The following is a 22,242-nucleotide window of genomic DNA, read 5'->3' on the forward strand; positions in this document are numbered from 1 at the left end:
ACCACTGTGACTGACCCTAACTTAAGGAAAGCTTTGACTATGTACAGACTCAGTGAGCATAGCCTTGCTATTGAGAAAGGCTGCCGTAGGCAGACCTGGCTCTCAAAAAAAGATAGGCTATGTGCACACTGCCCACAAAATGAGGTGGAAACTGAGCTGCACTTCCTGACCTCCTGCCAAATGTATGACCATATTAGAGATTATTATTTATTATAATTATCCTTCCGATTATTTCCCTCAGATTATACAGATCCACAAAGAATTTGAAAACAAACCCAATTTTGATAAACTCAGATGTCTATTGGGTGAAATACCACAGTGTGCCATCACAGCAGCAAGATGTGTGACCTGTTGCCACAAGAAAAGGCCAACCAGTGAAGAACAAACACCATTGTAAATACAACCCATATTTATTTTCCCTTTTGTACTTTAACCATTTTCACATCGTTACAACACTGTATAAATAAAAATATGACATTTGAAATGTCTTAATTGTTTTGGAACTTCTGTGAGTGTAATGTTTACTGTTAATTTTTATTGTTTATTTCACTTTTGAATTGAATTGAATTGAAAGAGAGAGAGAGAGAGAGAGAGAGAGAGAGAGAGAGAGAGAGAGAGAGAGAGAGAGAGAGAGAGAGAGAGAGAGAGAGAGAGAGAGAGAGAGAGAGAGAGAGAGAGAGAGAGAGAGAGAGAGAGAGAGAGAGAGAGAAAGAGGTGGAATGCAGTGTCTGGTTTCCTCTCTTCTTCCCACACTACTTCCCCATCCACTCCATTCAAATGGATGAATGAAAAATTACAATATCTGCTCACCCTCTCTAATTATCCACATATGCACACACACACACACACACACACACACACACACACACACACACACACACACACACACACACACACACACACACACACACACACACACACACACACACACACACACACACACACACACACAATTAAAGTGGTTGACCTGGTTTCACCTTTGTCTAACTCCAAGATGTAGAAAGATGCTCACCATTGAGTTTAGCTGCTGTAACCTGATAAAACTACAATACATACTATGACCTTACATTATTATGCATAGACATTACTTTATGATGTGTGTAGTCAGTGTACAACACATGCCATTATGCTGTGTATGTACCCTAGTTGGTATTTGCATAATTAATTTACCTGGACAGACATTGGTTTCCCAGACAGACAGAACATGGTGGACCCTTATTTACCTATTATTTTTATATTAAATCATCCACCTGTCTGGAGATACAGTAGATAGAGGACTTACCTGTACAGTAGGATGATGCCTTTACCTAGTGACAGCCAAACAAAGTTAACTTAATTCCCATTACTAGTCGCCTCTTACTCGAGTTACTCTCATACCTGTATAACTTCTTACCTGCGTTAACTTCTTACAATCCAAGTCTTGGCTTAGACTTGGGGGCGACAGGTAGCCTAGTGGTTAGAGTGTGGGGCCAGTAACTGAAAGGTTGCTGGGTTGAATCCCGAGCTGACAAGGTAAAAATCTGTTGTTCTGCCCCTGAACAAGACAGTTAACCCTCTGTTCCTGGTAGGCTGTCATTGTAAATAAGAATTTGTTCTTACCTAACTTGCCTAGTTAAATAAAGGTTATGGTAAAAAAAAATGTGTGCCTCTTGTATCCTCTTTATATCAGAGCCCTGGCACCATTTATATCACATTCTTGACTACAGTGTTCTAATTCTAAAGCACAAGAATGCCAATCTACCACTATTATGACGCAATATAAACACTATGCATTTCTAAGGCCGGTCTGTTCTCACAGGAACTATTTATCTGAGTCCTGAAGCAGGCATTTTCTAGTCAGGTTTAAGGTTATATTTTCTGTTTTCTATTAATATGTTGTGACAGCCAGTTCATTATTTACTATGATTCAGGTTTCACTGGCTTTTCTCTTCCTACTGAAATACACACACAAACCCTCAGGAACACAAATATGTGTGCCTGTGTGTGTCTGTATGAGTTTGTGTGAGTGCGCTTGTGTGTGTGAAATATCTATGTTATAACTGCTGTTTATGAACTAAAAAGCATGCTTGTTCTTCCAACATCATTCCCCTTTCTCTCTCCTTCACCATTATGTAGTTTCCTCATCACCCATGTGTAAAACACCTACGGCACAGGTGATTGGGGTAGAGGACACTCCCTCGCTTGAATTGGCTAATGTTTTTGTCAATCATGACTTCCAGGTCTCACTTGGCTTACTTGAGCGCAGGTAAAATGACCTGTGAGCCAGTGAGGGATTTGGAATTACTGCGCGCACCTGGGTCCGACAACGACGCGCTTATCACGCAACAGTTGTCAAATCTATATGTACTTTACATAAGTTATATTTATAAAGGAAGCGCTATTTGAATACGTTTTATCGGAGAGATAACTATGGCAACTAGTATAGGACTGGCCATGAATCCTCCACACACAGAAGAGAGGGCTGTTTTCACGCAGCTGAAACCTGTGCGGATGTCTGGAGCCGACGGCGCAGAGGACTCGTCCGTGTTTGAGGAAGTGAAACCCGCGGTGAGAATTACATCTTAACCCAGTGGAGGTAGCCCAGGTGCGGCCAGGGGCTCCACCGTATTCAGCCCTTCTCCTTGGTTCATATTTTGTAGTCAGTTGAACAGTTGAACAACTCCCACTCAAGAAATAGCCTCAATGCGAAAACTGTAGAAATGGATCGTTCCATTCAGGTGTCCCTCGCTTTTCTCCTATCACAATAAACCTATTCGTATCATGCATAACAGTGAAAAACGTATTTTATTGTTTTTGGGAGAAAGAGCACATGTAGGCCTATTCAATATACAGGATTTTCCATATTCCAAAAAGGTTAGCCTATGGAAAAGCCTATAGCATTGTTACCCACGGGCTACTCGACGCAAGCACGATTCCATAGCCTACTAATATAATAATGTTGTTGAGTAGGCCTACAAATTGAATCGTACTTTTTCTGTTCAAGTTTTGTCAGTCTGTTCATTATAAATTCATATTTCTCGTGCGTTTCATTCGTTTGAAGATTATTTTATAAATATATGTATTTATTTAGCTGGCACTTTATCGACAACGAAGGAAGTGTGCAATAGAACCGAATAGGGTTAAAGTGAATACTTTTACTTAGCTCTGTGGGAAACAGGATCAAGGTGCAAGTAAACTGTATAATATAATTTAACACATCGACAAATATTTTTTTATGGTTCAAGACCAAACGGATTAATTCAACCCTTAATTTGGCCACGTTTTTCTTATACATATGTCCATATTATTATTACTAATGTTAGTCAGCATTTGCACATGCATTGCAACATACTCCACGTTCTCAGTAGATTCTCACTCATCATCTTTATTGTGAGAATTTGATTTGCCTTGCAATGATCTGTCTTTCCTTGCTGATTTTAAGAGGATGTACCCCAGATCCCGACCCCTTCTGGTGTCGTGTTTCCCCAGCAACATCTGGCTGAATCTCAACCGCTCAACGGGATCTGAGGGTGTCCAGTTACCGTTGATGCTCTGTTTTGGTCAAGGAGATCACTTTAGAATTCACAGCAATTCATTAATGTGGATTTATGTTATCATATATAGCCCCTGGTGTGTTTAACCTAGTTATGATTGTCATTTACTGTCTTTCTTCATGGTTGGATTTAGGTTAATGATAGATATAATAGGAATATGGCCCATTTCCTTTCAGACAATATTGCTATCAAAAGTTCAAGAAGCATAGTTTTACTTTTTGAACTGGAATTTACGAAGTTGATTAAGTTACTATTCATTATTAGTAATTAAGGGCACTGTCATTAGGCTAGTTTCTCTAATATATGCCCACATTCCCTAAAGGACAGGGCACTGGGTTCATATTAACTAAATATAGGGAGATTTTGCCTCAGAGACATGTCTTTGTGTCAAATAGGAATTGATGCTTTAAGGCAGTCTAATGATGTTGCCTTCCCTGCACTGAAGATTCTTAAATGTTTTTTCCTCAGCTGTTAACGTTCCTTGGATAAATCTTGCCGATAAAGAACCTTTGAGTTAAGTGTGGGGTTGTTGAAGGGGCATCTATGATTCTTCAGAATTCTAAAGGATCTGGAAATGTATGTGTCCCTTTTCATAGCACAGCAAATTGGTCAGTGTTAACTAAATCAAATCAAATCAGATGTTATTTGTCCCATGCTTCGTAAACAACAGGTGTAGACTAACAGAGAAATGCTTACTTACCGGTCCTTTTCCAACAATGCAGAGTTAAAGATACATATTAAAATAGAGATGAGGAATAAATACACAGTGAATAACAGTAACGAGTAAAAATAGCATGGCTATATACAGGGAGTACAAGTACCGAGTCAATGTGCAGGGGTACGAGGTAATTGAGGTAGCTATGTAGAACTAGTGTTGATTTTTCAGTGTAACATTTCTAGTGTTGATTCAACAGTAAAATTAACACTGTAAAAGGTTAAATTAAGACTCTGTGTTGTTAAATAACCCCATTGTTGGTGTTAATAATAACCATAGTTGAACCAAAACCACAGCCATCATTATCATATTTCCTAGCATGCTCTGTTGCAGGATGATTTTTAGAATTGTTTGATTTTTATCTATGTTTTTGCATGTACATTTATTAATTAATTAATCTTACGCTACTCACATATAAATAACATATATTTTTCTAAACTATTACGTGGACTCATTGTACCCGTTACTGAAATGGTTGTTTCAGTTTAGATGTTTATGGTAGCCTCATATCTTAGTCTTCCTAACCCTGGCAGTCCTAAAAAAAAATATCTAAATGTTGGCTATCCCTACTCTGGCTGGATTCCAGTAGGATTTACACATCACTTTGGAAACCATCATAATATGACTTGCAGGCCTGATGTGACCTGTAAACTATGAGTTTCAGGCCACTGTATTAGGGTAAACTAGGCCCTTAAACCATATTTTGAGGGCCTAAGAATTTCTGTCTGGAATTTGAGGCCTAGGAATTTCATTTTAATGACAACATATTTACTTGGGATTTCACTTTGTGAAGGCCACATGACTAAACATGAATTAATGCAGCAACCATTCCTCTGTCCCTAGCAAACACAGACATGGGTGGTACTGGTAACGCTAAAATTCATTCGAAAGGCTTCCTGGGAAATATTCAAATAAGGCTTAAAACCCTAAAGCAGGGCTATTAAAATCTGGTCCTGGAGTGCTGAATTATTTATGGTTTGGGAAATTTGTATGGTTCTTCAAAGAACCATCCAATTCATGGTTCTTCAGAGACCCTAAAATAGTTCCCCTATGGCATCGCTCTCAAGAACCTTATTTGGTTCCAACTAGCGCCTTCATTTTTAAGAGTGTGGCCATGCCTGTCGTGACAGCAGTATGCAGTTAGACCTGTCTATACAGGGCCCTGCTCTATGGGGCTGTTAGGCTGCTCCGTTTGGTTTGTACTGCCACATATACCAAACCTGCCAAATGCTATCATGGAAGAGGATTACAATAGAAATAAGTTGTAAACTTTCTTGTGTTTATCCTCAATGATTCTTAATCATTTTGTATGTGTACCTTGTTTTAAATGATCAAATAAACTAAACAAAACGAGTGCGCTTATCCCTAATCTATCTCTATACTGCTTGGGGCAGGAGGTGGGTGATACAATACCAAGCTAGGCAAAGTAACTGCAGACCAGGGGAGAAAGGCTGATGGATGAGCCTATGTTTCTCTGTAGTTGGCTACTGTCGTGAACCTCCAGTCACTGTGGTTGAATGTGCTCAAGTCAAAAAGGTATTCCAATGACCTTATCTGATTTAATGAAGCACTGTAGTTTCATTGTGTGAAGAGCTATAGAATGTTTACATTCTATAGCTGTTACAATGTCTCTGGTTGCACTGACGCCGTTTAGTTACATGGGATTTGTAGATATATTGGTGTAGTTACCCGTAACTGCATAGTAATTACAGAGGAATTAAGGAACTTTTGAGGCAGAATTTAGACCTATCTTTCTTCATTCCCCTAGGTTGTTTTAGGCCACAGTCAGACTTAAACAGGTAACTTTAGAGACAGAATTTAGACACATTTTTCAGATAGTCAGTGGGGTTTAGTTTGACTAGCCATTTGACTGCTAATGCAATAGAGCCCATTTGCATCGGGTCTACAGGTCTGCCCCATTCTCCAACAGTCACCCCTGGCACACATCCATATAACTACACTAGCTAGTGAAAGGAAACCAAAAGTGTTTGGAGGGAACGGTGTATTACTTTTGAAATGAATCTGTTTCATTCATAGATACATTTATGTTTATTTTTTGTGTTGTATATATTCTATCCAGCATGTGTTTTTATCTCATACTAGATCAGTCAGAATCTTGAGAAGTGGACATTTTATTTTGAGCAGGAGATTTGTGCTGTTTCATTGAGATGAGAGGTGAGTTGTATTGTGGGTAAACAAAGCACCAGGGAGTTGCACCAACCGGGGTGATGCTGGGGGTGCTTCCCCACGAACAGCCATTCAATGGTACGCTCCAGTGCCTTATCATCATGGTGGGACACAGATCACACTCTCTGTAGTAAGTAGACTAGATGCTTGATACTAGACATGATAGACTTACAGTACCTACCTACCTACTGCAGTGCATCGACTTTACCATGACCACATTGAACACTTGTTAGAATGCTCATTGGAAGCTTTTAGCTTCCCCAGTGTTCTGGTGTTTGATGTGTTAAAGATGAGTTTTTCTCCTTGCTATTCTCTTTGCGTAAAATGTAGTTTGGTTAACTGATTGATTTTAATGCTGTGTCTTTCTAGCCTGCTGTGGCATCCTTCTCTAAAACCAACTGAATCTTTTGTGGCTCTATGAAGGTTTACAGTGTAGACAGTATAAGCACTAACTTGTGTTGATTAATCGCTCCTCTCTCTGTTTGGGTTTTTGTGTTATCATCCCTGTCAATAAACAGACTGTATATGGCCAGACTATGCTACACTACCAGTCAAACTCTGTGGCCAGACTACACATGTCATTACCAGTCACAGTGGTTTCCTATATATCTCAATACTCATACTCCATGGCCAGTCTAAACAAGTCACAACGCTTTGACTTTCTTTGACCAGACTGCATGTCACCACCAGTCAACAGCAGTGGTTGAAAAACTACCCAATTGCTATACTTGAGTAAAAGTAAAGATACCTTAATAGAAGTATTACTTGAGTAAAAATCTAATAGTATTTGGTTTTAAGCATAGTTAAGTATCAAAAGTAAATGTAATTGCAAAAATATACAAAACTATCAAAGTAAAAGTATATGTCATTTCAAATTGCTTATATTAAGCAACCCAGACGGAATATATACAGTCATTTTTGTTATGGATAGCCAGGGGCACACTCCGACATAATTTCCAAATGAAGCATTTGTGTTTAGTGAGTCTGCCAGATCAGAGGCAGTAGGGATGTTCTCTTGATAAGTGCCTAAATTAGACCATTTTCCTGTCCTGCTAAGCATTCAAAATATAATGAGTACTTTTGGTGTCAGGAAAAATGTATGGAGTAAAAAGTACATTATTTTCTTTAGCAATGTAGTGAAGTAAAAGTGCTCAAAAATATAAATAGTAAAATAAAGTACAGATACCCCATAAAACTACTTAAGTAGTACTTTCAAGTATTTTTTACTTAACACCACTGGTCAGCAGTCTAAGTCTGGGTTTCCCAAACTCGATCCTGGGGTGCCCTCTGGGTACTCATTTTGTTTTTGTGCCCTAGGGAAAAACACACTGAGTTTGGGAAACTCATATGACACGACATTGTTTTTCACAAACCAAGATGACTGATTGTCCTCAAAGTGACGGTCCTAAAAAAGCCAAAACAACCCGTCTTATCATCATGCCAGTAGCCATAAAACATCCTTCCAGTATCAAAGTTCTCTCTCTCCCTCTCTCTCTCTCTCTCTCTCGCCATGGCTATCAGCCATCGTTTATAGAGATGATCCCAGGAAACATACACACCATTTCCTAATCCACTGTTCCCCAGGCACTGTTGATGTTGATTAAGGCAGCCCTATGCACCTCTCTGGGTTAAATGCGGAAGACACATTTCAGGTATTTCCCTTTAATAAAGGATCATTAGTGAGTAGACAGGACCATTTGTTTTGTCATAACGAGAGAAAGGTTTGTGGGATATCCTGACCCTTGACCTCTGAGCAGGTAAGGAGGAGGATAGTCTATGGGCCACAAGGAACTCTTGAGTGGTGTTGTTGGATGCTGATTTGTATATTAGTTGCAGATAGATTTGCATGGCTAACAATGGTCTGAAAGGCATTTTATTGCATAATCGTATTGTTGGACAGCATAGTTGCTATAGTTACTCATAGTTAACCTTGGTGACTTGGTATGAAATGTGACATTAGTCATCTTTCATTGCACAAAATTGACTTGGCTGGTATTTTGACTATAGTTTAATATCTAAACTAAATATCTGAACTCAAAATCACAGTCATGGTCATGGACCTTAAGTGTGAAAACCCCCCTGTGTGCGTCCCAAATGGAACCCTGTATTCCCTACATAGTGCACTACTTTTGACCAGCCCTATGGGCCCTGTACTATGTAGGGAATAGGGTGCCATTTGGGACGTAGACCCTGACTCTACCCCATAACCCAGAAAAGAGCTGATAAGAAGTTGGCTCTTTTCTTCTCTTCCCTCCTCTTCTCTGTTATCTGGGCTTTGGCATGTAGCAGTTGTCTGGTCTACAATCATTAACAGACGCAGTCTTGGGCCAGGGTTTAGTGCTACTCCATTCTTCTTCTGATACAAAGGGGATGGACAGAAGAGGGGGGAAAGAGGGGGAGGAACCAGGGTTGTGTTCATTAGGACACACAGCAGAAAAAGTTTTACATTTTGCAACAGAAAATGAACGTTTGTTATTGTAGTCCCTCCCTATTTCAGTATGTTTTCTTCCATTTGTTGCCTAATGAACAGGATCCAGGGCACTCAGGCCAAGTGGAGGCTGCTGAGGGGTGGATGGCTCATAATATTGGCTGGAACGGAGCAAATGGAATGGTATCAAACACCTGGAAACCATGTGTTTGATGTATTTAATATCATTTCACTGATTCCACTCCAGTCATTACCATGAGCCCATTCTCCCAAATTAAGGCACCACCAACCCCCTGTGCTCTGGCCAGAGGGGGGACACTGCCAAGGGCGCTGGGTTAGCCTGCCTGCCAGCACCCGAATAACACAAGACCCGTTTGTGCCCTGTCCTGAAAAGGAGTAGCTTCAAACAGGAGGAGCTCTCAATACGAATCCATTTCAGTTTCTCTCCCTGGTCAGATTGCACTGATGTCAGAAGGGGGTGTGGGGCAGAGGTGCTTGAGAGAGATGGTGGGGTTCACTAGTGATAAATGGCCCATTATATTCTGGAGGCAAACACACGCACACACAGACACACACTCACACACAGGTTGAAGTGCCCATAAAGCGATAGCCCTTCAAGAGTTTGTGTATAAAAACACATCAACGCTGGGGTTGCTAGGGAAGAGATTGGGAAATATATAATACAGCCAGTGTTGACATAGCTGGCACTTCAAATAGCTGTGGAGGTATAATAGGCCTGATGAAATGTCCTCTCCCCTTCATTGTACCTGCTGTCGGGTTAGCCATTATGTACAGCTGGATAGAGCCTCAATATATCAACAGCTCATTGAATCATTTGTACACAACCAATTGGCTGGGCTTTGCCTTGGATTGGCTCTTTGTGCTCCAGTGTTTGGCCTCAGTAACTCATAGAACCAACAGTGGTATGTTTGAGTTGCAGCACATTTGATTTAGGCTACAGTTCTTTATTTAGCTGGCATTCATTTGTAACTTTCCTAGTAAAATAGTACTAGCTTAATAAGTCCTCTTTTTGCTTCTTGGGATTCATTTTAACAAGCCCTTAGGTACAACCTAGTATCTAAATGAAAAGCTAGTCAATCATCTATAGTTACAATGGTTTAGTTTGGAGAACTTTCAGTTTTTCTCTTTCATTTATCATCTCTCTCTTCTCTCGCTCCCTCCCTCTCCCTCTGTAATCTGAAATGATCTAGCTGTCCCATGACATCTCTGGTAGAATCAAATTAGTTCTCTCTGTTCTATTTATAAATGCCAGCGGAGGCAGTGTAGTGTTTGTGTTCGCTCCTTCTTTCTCATGCCCTCACCTTTGTTTTGGCTGTGTGTTTACTTAGCTAGCTAACACTGCACCCTGCACAGACATGTCCTGTAGGGCTGGCAGAAGGCTAAGTAAGCCATGGCTAAATCATTTCAGATTTCATGGGGGGAGGGGGAGAGAAGAGAGACATGATAAATGAAAGTAAAAACATCAAAAACAGACAGGGTTACAGTGCACTTGTTTCTGGTGGCTTTTCTGCGCTAAAGGACAAACACCATGCATTGTGTCTACTTTTAAATGTTTTCCCTTTTAAGTTACCTTGTAGCAGCACACATTTAAGGCAGGCTTTCCATACATCTTTCACTCCATCGTTCCCTCCCTTCCTCTGATTCTTCCATGGTGGTGAGCTCCATTGGTAGGTTGGAATGTGAGGAATGAAAGGGGGAGGAAGGAAGGGAGAGAGGTTGGATGCTGGGAGGAAGAGAGACCTGATACCACCAGTTCTCCTGGCGTCTCTCTCTAACTGACACACCCAGACAGACTGAGAAACGTTAGAGACAGATACCCCCTCCATCCTCCTCTAGCTTATGTACCATGTCACTTCCACCTTTATACCAACACAATCCCACATAGTGACAGAATCAATAAAAAGCAACTACAGGTTAAGCTGAGAGATTTTTAAAGAAATTGAATGAAAAAGTGAATTTGTACCCCAACAAGAGACTCATCCTAGATGCACGAGTGCCTACCTTTTCAACTTTGGCTCTGTATTGAAACACGGCTCACTCTCTCTTCCTTCTCTCTCTAGATCCGGTTGGAGATGGAGAAATACCTCTCCCAGACCCCAGGCAGCCCCCTCATTCCTCCCTCCATGGCCCCCACAGACAAGAAGAACCGCAGAGAGAGCGCCTCGTTGGTGGACGAGTACTTCTCAGAGGAGAAGCCCAACACGGCCCCATACAGCGTCAACATCAACCTCATCCTCCCCAACACCACCCACCTCCGCACTGGCCTGTACCGGCCCAACAAGCCTAACCAGCAGCACCACCAGGCCCACCAAAATCACCTACACCAACACATCAAGACAGAGCCGGGTGTGGATGTGCCAGTGCCCTGCTCCATACAGACCATCCAGACCTTGCCTGACTTCACATCTGTCTTCAGCATGCCCCAGACCGTCAACACCATGTTTATCAAACCCGACATGGCCGCCGGTGGCCACCCAGTTTCAGACACACACACAGAGCTGTACATTGGCCCCCAGAAACCACAGGTCTACCAGATGCCTGTTCCTGTCAGTGGAGCTGACCTCACAATGACCCTCTCCCACAGCAGCCAACCAGGGACCGGCGGAGCCAGCAACGGTAGAACCATGATAAACCTGAACAGCGTCTCCTTGACGACGGTGGGTCACGGCGGTGGTGACTCGTCGTTTGCGATGCCGGAGCATTTCTACCACCACCACACCACCGCATCACCCCAGTCCCAGCCCCACAGCCTACCTCCCTCACCCCCCAACTCCCAGCCGGGTAGTCCTGAGAACCAGGCAGAGCTGCTCACCCCTCCTCCCCCATACCAGGCCTCCACGAGGCTGGGATTGAAGGTCACCCAGATGTCCCACCACTCCATGCTCATGGCCCACGGACAGGGGGTGCTGACGGGACCCAGGTACAACCGACGGAACAACCCAGAGCTGGAGAAGAGACGGATCCACTTCTGTGACTTCCCAGGTGAGCCCCCTGATACTGGATGGATGGAAAGGAAAGGGAAAGGGGGATACTGGATGGATGAATGAATGTGCCCTCCCAAAGTGCCCTTTTGCTCATTGAAAGAGGTACTTTGCAAAAGGCTAATGTGCTAAAGACTAAACCATGTATGGTCACAGATACAGGAGATGAGTTTCATGATTCTGTTAGTTTGCTTACCGAGACATGGTGAAATGAAATACCGTAGAGGTCAATGTTGAATACTGCTCCATTGTCAGTGCAGTGATACTAACATCTCTTTTCCCTTGTAGGCTGCACCAAGGTTTACACAAAGAGCTCTCACTTGAAAGCACACCAAAGGACACACACAGGTAAGGAAGAGTAACTTCCTCTATACACTTACACCAATAGAGACACAGACATACGCACGTGTACAGTACTGAATAAGGAGGGCATAATGAGACTATATTGGTTATGTTAAAGGCTTGACACCAAAGCAAAAACATGGAGGCACTATGGACGGAGGAAAGAAGAGAGACAGATGGGAGAAAGAGAAAGAAAGAGAGAGATGTGTTCTAAACTTCTTAACAGATGTTTTCTTATTGTGCTAATGCATGCCCATACAAGCCATACCAGGTTTCCCCCAGCCCAGAGAAAGAGAGAGGAATGGAGGGAGGGAGAAAACACAGTTGTGGTGGACTGGGCCAAAACCTGTTCTTCCTGCTTTTTACTCCCTATTCAGAGAAAAGAGGGGAGGAGCAGGGAGGAGGGAGAAAAGAAGGGAGGGAGCTGGGATAACGAAAAGAGAGAAGCAGTTTCGATGTAGTCACTTCTGTAAATGGACACCTCTGGCTGACAATTTTAGGGATTACTCATTCAGAGGATGAGCGACAGAACAGAATGAAGATTCTGGAGAAAATAATCTGTTGGATTCCATGATAGAACGTATCCAAGCTCTGAGTAGCCTACAATCTGATTTCACTCTCAGTCATCCAACCAGTCAATGATAGACCTGGGGCTGTATGGCAGGTCTATCCTAAATCAGCACTCCCTCTCTGAGTCTCCTGATACATACGGCTCCAGGTCGCTCACATGTCTTGGGAACTACTAAATCTAGATACTAGATACTTAACCATTTGGCCTCTTCGTGTGTGTGTGTGTGTGTGTGTGTGTGTGTGTGTGTGTGTGTGTGTGTGTGTGTGTGTGTGTGTGTGTGTGTGTGTGTGTGGTGTGTGTGTGTGTGTGTGTGTGTGTGTGTGTGTGTGTGTGTGTGTGTGTGTGTGTGTGTGGACTGAGGCATACCTGGCTGTTCACCATGTACAGATGTCTCTTTTGTCTCTGAGATATTTCCTGCTGCATTTACCCACTTCATAAGTATCTACTGTATTCTAGTCAAGGCCTATCCTATATAACTACTGCTGTACACACCTTTTATATTCATATACTGCCCATAATGTCTATACACACCATCATATACAGTACCAGTCAAAAGTTTGGACACACCTAATCATTCCAGGGTTTTTCTTTATTTGTACTATTTTCTACATTGTACTGTGGAATAATAGTGAAGACATCAAAACTATAAAAGGACACATATGGAATCATGTAGTAACCAAAAAACGGTTAAACAAATCAAAATATATTTTATATTTGAGATTCTTCAAAGTAGCCACCATTTGCACACTCTTGGCATTCTCTCAACCAGCTTCATGAGGTAGTCACCTGGAATGCATTTCAATTAACAGGTGTGCCTTGTTTAAAGTCAATTTGTGGACTTTCATTCCTTCTTAATGAGTTTGAGCCAATCAGTTGTGTTGTGGCAAGGTGGGAGGGGGGGGGGGGGGGGGGGGTATAAAGAAGATAGCCCTATTTGGTAAAAGACCAAGTCCATATTATGGAGAGAACAGCTCAAAATAAGCAAAGAGAAACGACAGCCCATCATTACTTTAAGACATGAAGGTCAGCCAATCAGGAATATTGAAAGAAAGTTTCTTCAAGTGCAGTCGCAAAAACCATGAAGCGCTATGATGAAACTGGCTCTCATGAGGACTGCCATAGGAAAGGAAGACCCAGAGTTAACTCTGCTGCAGAGAGTAAGTTCATTAGAGTTAACTCCCACCTCAGATTGCAGCCCATTTGAGATGCACACATTGTCTGTTTCAGGAGAGATCAGCTGATGATAATCTAGTGCCATCGATGGTTGCAATAGGCCCCTTGTTATTGGATTCTATTCCAATAGGGAACATTCTGTAGGTTACCCGTTAGCCTTCATTGTCACACAATGAAAGGTGTGAAAACCCATAATAATGTGTTTCCATGGCTGAGTTGATGAGCAGATTTGGGCCATCAGTTGATTGACAGATGTAGGCCTACTGTAGAATGATAAACTTTCCTCCAGTGTGGATGCTGACCCACGTTTTCTAGTTAGGCTATGGGTGATTTGTGGATATAGTTCTGGTCTTTGGTGTGGATTGTAAGCCTGTATTGTGTCGTGTTAATATTTCATTTTGTAAAGCTGTCAAGATGTTTATGCATTTGAGCCTATACAAAAACTATTTTGTTGAGCTGACCCTTTTCTTTGATGTGTAAATTATTAGACTATTCTTTTTACGTCTTGATAACATTTCAATAAATGTAATTAACTTGTGGGCCTCATGAGGATGAGAGGCGGAGCGCGCTGCTTAGACCACTGAGCTAAGGAAGTTCCCAATGCTCTAGCAAGCACTAAGAATGCTATGAATACTGATGATACTCAGGCACTTCGTTTTTTATCGTTTTGTTGTTAGCCTTCCCCAAACAATAGCCCTATCCTTAAGCACTCAGAATAAAACTGTTAACCTTTGAGTTGTTTCTGTTTTAACCACGTGGAATGAATGCACCAAAAGTAGACGTTCCTCCATGAGTCAAAGGACAGTGGGCTTGATTCGAACCGACTCTGGCATTTTTAAAGAAATGATAAAATAGTTTGACAACCCTGTTTGTAAGCTTTTAAATGGTATCAAACGCAACCGTTTATCTTTGAAGACATGGATATACAAAATGGGTAAACGTTGAGGACCTCTAACTCCTAAATGTTTTGGCATTCAAGTCCAAAAAGTTACTTTCTGACCACTTTTAGTATGGGCAAATATGTATAAAACGTTTTATTCAAATAAATAGGGGTGAGGTCAAAAAGTGATTGAAATCAAATGGAAAGACCCATTTTTCACCCGATTCTACATGTAAAATCAGTGCTCTCTCAGTTTGCAAATCATGTTCAGAGGTGTAAGTACTCTTGGCAAGCAAATGGTATTGGTGTCTGAGCTGAGTAGCTTACAGTACTACATCGCATTGGGAAAGTATTCAGACCCCTTTACTTTCTCTACATTGTGTTACATTACAGCCTTATTCTAAAATGGAGGAAATAAAACATGTTCCTCATCAATCTACACACAATACCCCATAATGACATTTTTGCAAATGTATAAAAAAATAATAACAATTGATTGGACATGATTTGGAAAGGCACACACCTGTCTATATAAGGTCCCACAGTTGACAGTGCATGCCAGAGCAAAAACCATGTCTGCAGCATCGAAGGTCCCCAAGAACACAGTGGCCTCCATCATTCTTCAGTGGAAGAAGTTTGGAACCACCAAGACTCTTCCTAGAGCTGGCCGCACGGCCAAACTGAGAAATCGGGGTAGAAGGGCCTGTTCAGGGAGGTGACCAAGAACCCTATGGTCCCTCTAACAGATCTCCAGAGTTCCTCTGTGGAGATGGAAGAACCTTCCAGAAGGACAACCATCTCTGCAGCACTTCACCAATCAGGCCTTTATGGTAGAGTGGCCAGACGGTCAAAGATAAAAGTCAAAAATAAAGTCAAAATAAACAAAACAAAACGTAAGTTTGAATGACACTGAGGGGCAACGCTGTTACATCCAGTGCCTGTTTGCCTGAGGCTGATGCCGCGCAGGTGCTTGTACGCGTGTACACATGCATATACATACGCTCCTATTCAAACACACACACGGACACACACACATGTAAATAGTGCCACACATGCAGTCAAACGTATACAGTTGTCCTTACTGTTTTGATTTTTGCTCTCCTTGGTGTCTTTTGTTTTTGATAGGTTTTTTTCTGTTTGTTTTCCTTAGTTTTTCTCTTTTGATCATTTTGTTGGTTATTGGGGGATAATGGGTTGGGGAATGAAGGGAGAGGAGTCATTTTTATTTGATTTTTATGGAGGGGGGGGGGGGGTCTTGGAGGGTTGGTGGCCTGGCAGTTGGGCCAATCGAACATCTCTGGAGAGACCTGAAAATAGCTGTACAGAGACGCTCCCCATCCAACCTGACAGAGCTTGAGAGGATCTGCAGAAAAGAATGGGAGCAACCCCCCAAATACAGGTGTGCCAAGCTTATAGCGTCAAGAAGACTTGAGGCTGTAATTGCTGCCAAAGGTGCTTCAACAAAGTACTGAGTAAAGGGTCTGAATACTTATGGAATTGTGATATTTCAGGTTTTTTTTATATACATTTTAATTAAACCTGTTTTTGGCTTTGTCATTATTGGGTATTGTGTGTAGATTGATGAGGAAAAAAACAATTTAATACATTTTAGAATAAGGCTGTAACGTAACAAAATGTGGAAAAAGTCAAGGGGCCTGAATACTTTCCAAATGCACTGTATCTTGCTGATGAGGCCCCCTGCCCTCTTAACAAACAGAAACAGTTTATAAAGCTGCGAGACTCACAAAGAATGTCCTGTGGATGGTTTATGGGCTTTACAGAGAGTTGGGACTGTTTGCTGTCTTTCAGTAAAACCGTGTAGGCACCATCATAAAACAGACAATGGCCCTTCAGGAGAGAAGAATGTGCTTGTGTGTGTGCACGCGAGTATGTGTTCTACGTACGTGCATTTGACATGCGTGCATGTGTATGTGGCAATGTTAGGCTGATAAAAACTCAACCGTTGCACAACTGCCACCTGACCAAATAGCTGAAGTGTATTATTGGGATGCTGTCAGTTAAACAGCTCCCTTATCTAGGCCTCAGCAACATTCACAGTATCACAGCCCTAACCTGTGTTTTGGAGAACAACCAATTGCACCTGACGGACACTAATACTTTTGACCAAGGCAACATGTTTGATCTGTGGGCCTGTATGTGCAGGGCTATCTCATTATATTGTTTACCAATGCCATAATGATGGCAAGGAGGGGAAGGTGATGCTTTTGACCCAGAGATGAGAGCAGAGCTAGACTGAACTTAAATACACCTGCCTACACTGCTGAAAGACACTAATAACAGCCTGAACTCCCCAAAACACACACATACCTTACCCTCCACCCCTGGCCCCTCTCACCCAATGCCCCCATGACCCTCTGGGCCCCGGCTTCAGTAGTGATTGTCAATTAGCTGTTTTTAATGAGTAATACTCTCTATCTAATCAGTACTCATGGCGTCCTTCCTTACAACAACAAAAACATGTGAAATGTGTAGTTGAAATGGCTGTTTTTGCAAGTTGAGCTTAAGTTGAAACCATATTTTCAAACGTGTTATGTTAACACCACCTTTTCTCATGTGAGGAGAAGAGCATGTTTTCACCTCACAGGAGAAGAGCATGGTTTCACCTCACAGGAGAAGAGCATGGTTTCACCTCACAGGAGAAGAGCATGGTTTCACCTCACATGTGAAATTGCAAGTTCACATTTGAAAAGCATTAACATGTGAAAATTACATTTGGAGTTTCACATTTAAAATCTCACTTTCACATGTGGAATTGCAAGTTCATATGTGAAAAAAAATACATTTGAAAATATAAATCTCACGTGTAGAATTGCATGTTCACATACGAAAAACTTTCACATGTGAAAATCAAATTTGCAGTTTTACATGTGAGAAACTTTCACATGTGGAATTGCAAATGAACATTTGGGGGTGAAATAGTGTTATTCTCCTCACATGTGAAACCAGAGGGCGGCACACAATTGGCCCAGCGTCGTCTAGGTTAGGGTTTGGCCGGGGTAGGCCGTCATTGTAAATAAGAATTTGTTCATAACTGACTTGCCTAGTTAAATAAAGTTCAATAAAAATCAATGAAAAATACACAGTTTAACAGGGTGATTGAATGGTGTTCAACATACACACTCATGAACGCACACGCAGCTAAGGAATTAATTCAAGAAATGTCTGTCCCTTATTTTAAGGTCCACCCTGTTAAGTGAACTGAACTGTTTTAATATGGTGAAACTACACCTTTTAAAATATTTATTTCAAAAGAAACATTGAACATCTAATAGTAAAATCACAATGTAAAAGCAGCTGAGGTGGTTCTACCCTTTTGGGTCATTTTCTGGTGTTTTGTTGTGGAAAACTGAACGGGTCAAGCTTAAAACATCAACCCTGTTACCCATAGATAGACAGGCTAGAAATGTTTTAACAATTTACATTTTACCTTCATTTTTTGGTGTAAAGCTTGCATTCAATTGCCCCTCCCTGTTGCGCAAAACAAGCTTCTATTCCCCGTCACAAGGGGGATGAAATCGTTATTTATTTGTCACATAAAAGGCCCTTAAAATAGTCAATAGAAAATGTGTTTTTATGAAGTTGATCGTGCTCTATCGCTCTATCTATCCATCCATGCACTGCTTTGGAGTCTTACTTAGAAAGATATTCATAACTCTAGGGCTACAGTTTTGTGTTCTTTCAGGCTCTTTCTCGTTCTGTCCCCTTGGGGAAACATTTTCCTGTGTGTCAACATCAAAATCTTATCAAAGCTTACATTTAGTATCCATTCAACATGAGTTTACGCTGAACCCATATAATACTCTCTGAGTGAATAGCCAGATGTTGGTAGGGGATGTACCTGCTTTAACATGCCCACTGGTGGGTGTGTGTGTGTGTGTGTGTGTGTGTGTGTGTGTGTGTGTGTGTGTGTGTGTGTGTGTGTGTGTGTGTGTGTGTGTGTGTGTGTGTGTGTGTGTGTGTGTGTGTGTGTGTGTGTGCCACACCCTGTTGAAGACATCACTGCCAACACAGTTGTGAAATAAATGAAAATAGTGAAATGAATAGTCTACAACTCTCATCTCTTTCTCAAAACAACTGTACAGGACATTCTTCTCTGTCTGTCACATTACAAAGTGTCACACATCCCTGTCTTAACAGCCACACAGGCTTCACCAGTTTTGACATACCCATAGTCATAGGACAGACAGTGTATTTATGTCTTCTCTCTCTCTCTCTCTCTCTCTCTCTCTCTCTCTCTGTTTCAGGAGAGAAACCTTACCGTTGCAGCTGGGAGGGCTGTGACTGGCGTTTCGCCCGCTCTGACGAGCTGACGCGACATTACCGTAAACACACGGGAGCCAAGCCCTTCAAGTGTGTGGCCTGCAGTCGTTGTTTCTCCCGTTCAGATCACCTGGCCCTACACATGAAGCGCCACCAAAACTAAACACACACACACACACACACGCTACGGCCACCTGAAGCATCACCAGAACTGAGGGACATCATCCTGAAGCCCCCAGAATGCATTGCACTGCACTGCATAAGGGCTGCGGATGGACTGCCTGACTGACGGACTTATCCTCCTTTTCAAACTCCTTATCATGAAAGATTTTACACCATCTACAACAATACAATGATCAAAATGTCTGCTCCTCACGTCACTACTATCGGGAGGTATGGACTTTCAAAGAAATAGCGGGCCACGGACGACCAGCCTCCAATTGCCCCACGTAATAATGGATGCACATTGTATGCCTGTCTGTCTGTATATATAGTTGTGTATAGTGTGTTGTTGTGTGTGTTTCTGAAAAGCAAAGAATTTATTGACATTTATACTTGACTATTATTTTTTTTACACATCTGCAGTTGAGATTTCATACCAATCATGACCGTGTTGGATAATACTTTCAAGTCACATGAGCTTCCTTATATGGTATCATATATCTTCGTGACAAATCAACAGAATACTCTGGAAAATGCTGTTGGACATTGTCTTACATTCATAATAACTCGTTTCTATTCGGGTGCCTGAGAGCCTGGAGCGTTTAACCATGTTTATTATTCTTTCTGTAACCACGGAGACAAACCTCTTTGATAGGGGCTCGTAACAACATCACATTATCCTACATCTATTTACAGTTTCATCTTCAATAGTTTGTTCAACAGTTCATACATATATTATAACTTCTTATTTTGATAATTGTGTTTTAATGTTAATTAGTCTTGTCCTGCAACCTCACTATTTATGTATAATAATTATTGAGTTGAATTTACTACAGCTCAAAAGACATTAGTTAACCACATTACTTTGAAATTAGAATCGTCCCCATGCAGATTTTGATATTTACAAATCAGTTTTTTTTATTATGTATTGTAGCCTGATAAGAGTTGAACTAAATGATTAGAGAACATGTTTCATACAGGTCATCATGTTCAAAGATATTGGCAGCAGGATACGAGACAATGCCCAACCCCTCCATGGAAATGTCACCTTTATTACACTGTTAGTCACGGTAATGATTCATTAACATAATGATGCTGGATGGACCCTTTTTTACATGTTTTTTAAACATGAGGGGACATACAGTACATTCATACATATCGGTCAAACCAGTGGACATACATTTAGGGGGAGTTTCCCGGATACAGAATAAGCCTAATTCTGGACTAAAAAACTAAATAAATGGAGAATCTCCAGTGGTGTCCAGGGAACTTTCCCTTTCTGCTGTCAGTTGTTTTACCTGTCAGATATGATTGGCTGACCTTTGGCCTTTGATAGTTGTAAGGCTGGTAACGGTTTACCCTAAGTTGCCCTTATACCTATGTAATAACTGTAGTAAAGGGTTTAAATCATATCAGTTTGGGCATATCCCCAGTTGGTTTTATACTCTGTGTCTGTCTTTCTGAATGGAATCTGTCTCTCCTCTCTTATGATCTTATCAATGTTTAGACCATTAAGCATTCTTCCAGCCTGTACTGTCGGCTACCTTTCTATAGCCTTCCCACTAGTACTGAGTTTCTGTACTTATTGTTGAACATGGAGGGACAAATTCCTGCCCCCCTAGTGGATGTACATTAAACAAGGCGAACTTCCTCTCTGGGTGGAACGCAACGATGATGTGGACAAAAGTGCGCGCTGCCCCAAAAAAAACAGACTCAGTCCTTGCACATGCATGCATGTCGATCGACTGAGTGAAGCTTGTAGCAACCTTAAGCCTAGCCCTAGACTAAAGAGCACTTTGAATGGTTGTTCATGAAGCAAGGTTTTTTAGTTGAGGACTCGGAGTAGGCTTAATCTGGGTCCAGGAAACCATCTAGGAGTATTCAACACTTATGATGCCACTAAATGATACATTTCTGTCTTTCTGACAGAGAGACTGTTTTGTTTTAACTCACTGAATGACTAAAGCACTTCCTTCACTCTAGGAACAAGTTCTCTGTGTTAACTTCCTTCAATGAGAGGGAGGTATGATGAATCACTGTATATACTGTCATTTTTAATAGAAGACTTAAGTTGTGAATGTTTTTTTTCTCTAGTATAGGATCTTTTTGCTATGAACAAAAGGGGATTCTAGGTTGGTTTTTAATGGCTGGTTATTCATTTGGACACTTATTGTGTGTACGGTATGCAACAGAATCAGTTCTGTACAACTTGTTTGTGTATTTCATTCATTTTTTGTTTGTGCAAAATCCTGAAAATGAATAAAGAGATTACAACTAGATACAGTATGTTTTCGTGTTGATGTTTTGAGGTGGGCCTTTTTTAAATGTTTTATGCTAGGTATGACTTTCTGTTCGTTATCTTAGAGCTATCTGCGATGAGATAGGCGGAGTGACTCTCAGTAACATTCACATGGAATGATTGACAGCATCCAAACCTGACATCAGAAATAGGGTAAGTAGTTATTTGGACTTCCACTTTCATGAAAAACATCTTAATTCAGAGTATTACAACTATAGGCTACATTAGAAAGAAAGCAGTGTTTGTAGAAATATAACATACAGATACAGTTATCTAGTCCACATGATAGAGAAGCATCAACATCCTTAAAACCCTAATACATTGCTTTGAACGAAATGTCTTCCTATAGCATTCTGAGTGATGTGCCTGTGCACTGCTGAATATGACCAAAGGGCAGGTTTCTCTTAGATCACTTGATAGAAAAATAGTTTTTCAACTAATGGTCACATAAAGAGCATAACTTAATAGGTGAGATATTAACCTTGGCCTACAATTTCCATGCCCCCGCGGAAATCGAATTAACTTAATAAAAAATCCCCATCAAAGTCTCTCTGTTTAAACTAGAGATTTTTGCATGGGCTGCATCTCAATCCACCACATCCACCAATATCGCCCTTCCACATCTGCGGTGAAAGGTGGCAGAGCTAGAGCGGTGTTTGTCAGACCATG

The 22,242-nt window shown here is 41.4% G+C and overlaps 1 protein-coding gene across 1 annotated transcript; it reads left to right on the forward strand.

The window, feature by feature from the left end:
* The first annotated feature begins 2,246 nt into the window (after positions 1-2,246).
* klf5l (Kruppel like factor 5 like) lies at positions 2,247-21,553 on the forward strand. The gene is made up of 4 exons (XM_014195715.3): positions 2,247-2,547; positions 10,945-11,866; positions 12,154-12,213; positions 19,097-21,553. The coding sequence occupies exons 1-4, from the start codon at positions 2,410-2,412 to the stop codon at positions 19,273-19,275; spliced, it is 1,299 nt and encodes a 432-aa protein (XP_014051190.2). The 5' UTR covers positions 2,247-2,409; the 3' UTR covers positions 19,276-21,553.
* The last annotated feature ends 689 nt before the right edge of the window (positions 21,554-22,242 follow it).

This window comes from Salmo salar, chromosome 04, assembly GCF_965601325.2.
Source record: "Salmo salar chromosome 04, fSalSal1, whole genome shotgun sequence".
Taxonomy (NCBI): Eukaryota; Metazoa; Chordata; class Actinopteri; order Salmoniformes; family Salmonidae; genus Salmo; species Salmo salar.

Excerpts from the sequence above, each read along its gene's own strand:
- klf5l (XM_014195715.3), top strand. The coding sequence starts at position 2,410 with ATGGCAACTAGTATAGGACTGGCCATGAATCCTCCACACACAGAAGAG. Across the intron at positions 11,867-12,153 it reads CCACTTCTGTGACTTCCCAG|GCTGCACCAAGGTTTACACA; the intron begins GTGAGCCCCCTG and ends TTTCCCTTGTAG. Across the intron at positions 12,214-19,096 it reads ACACCAAAGGACACACACAG|GAGAGAAACCTTACCGTTGC; the intron begins GTAAGGAAGAGT and ends TCTCTGTTTCAG.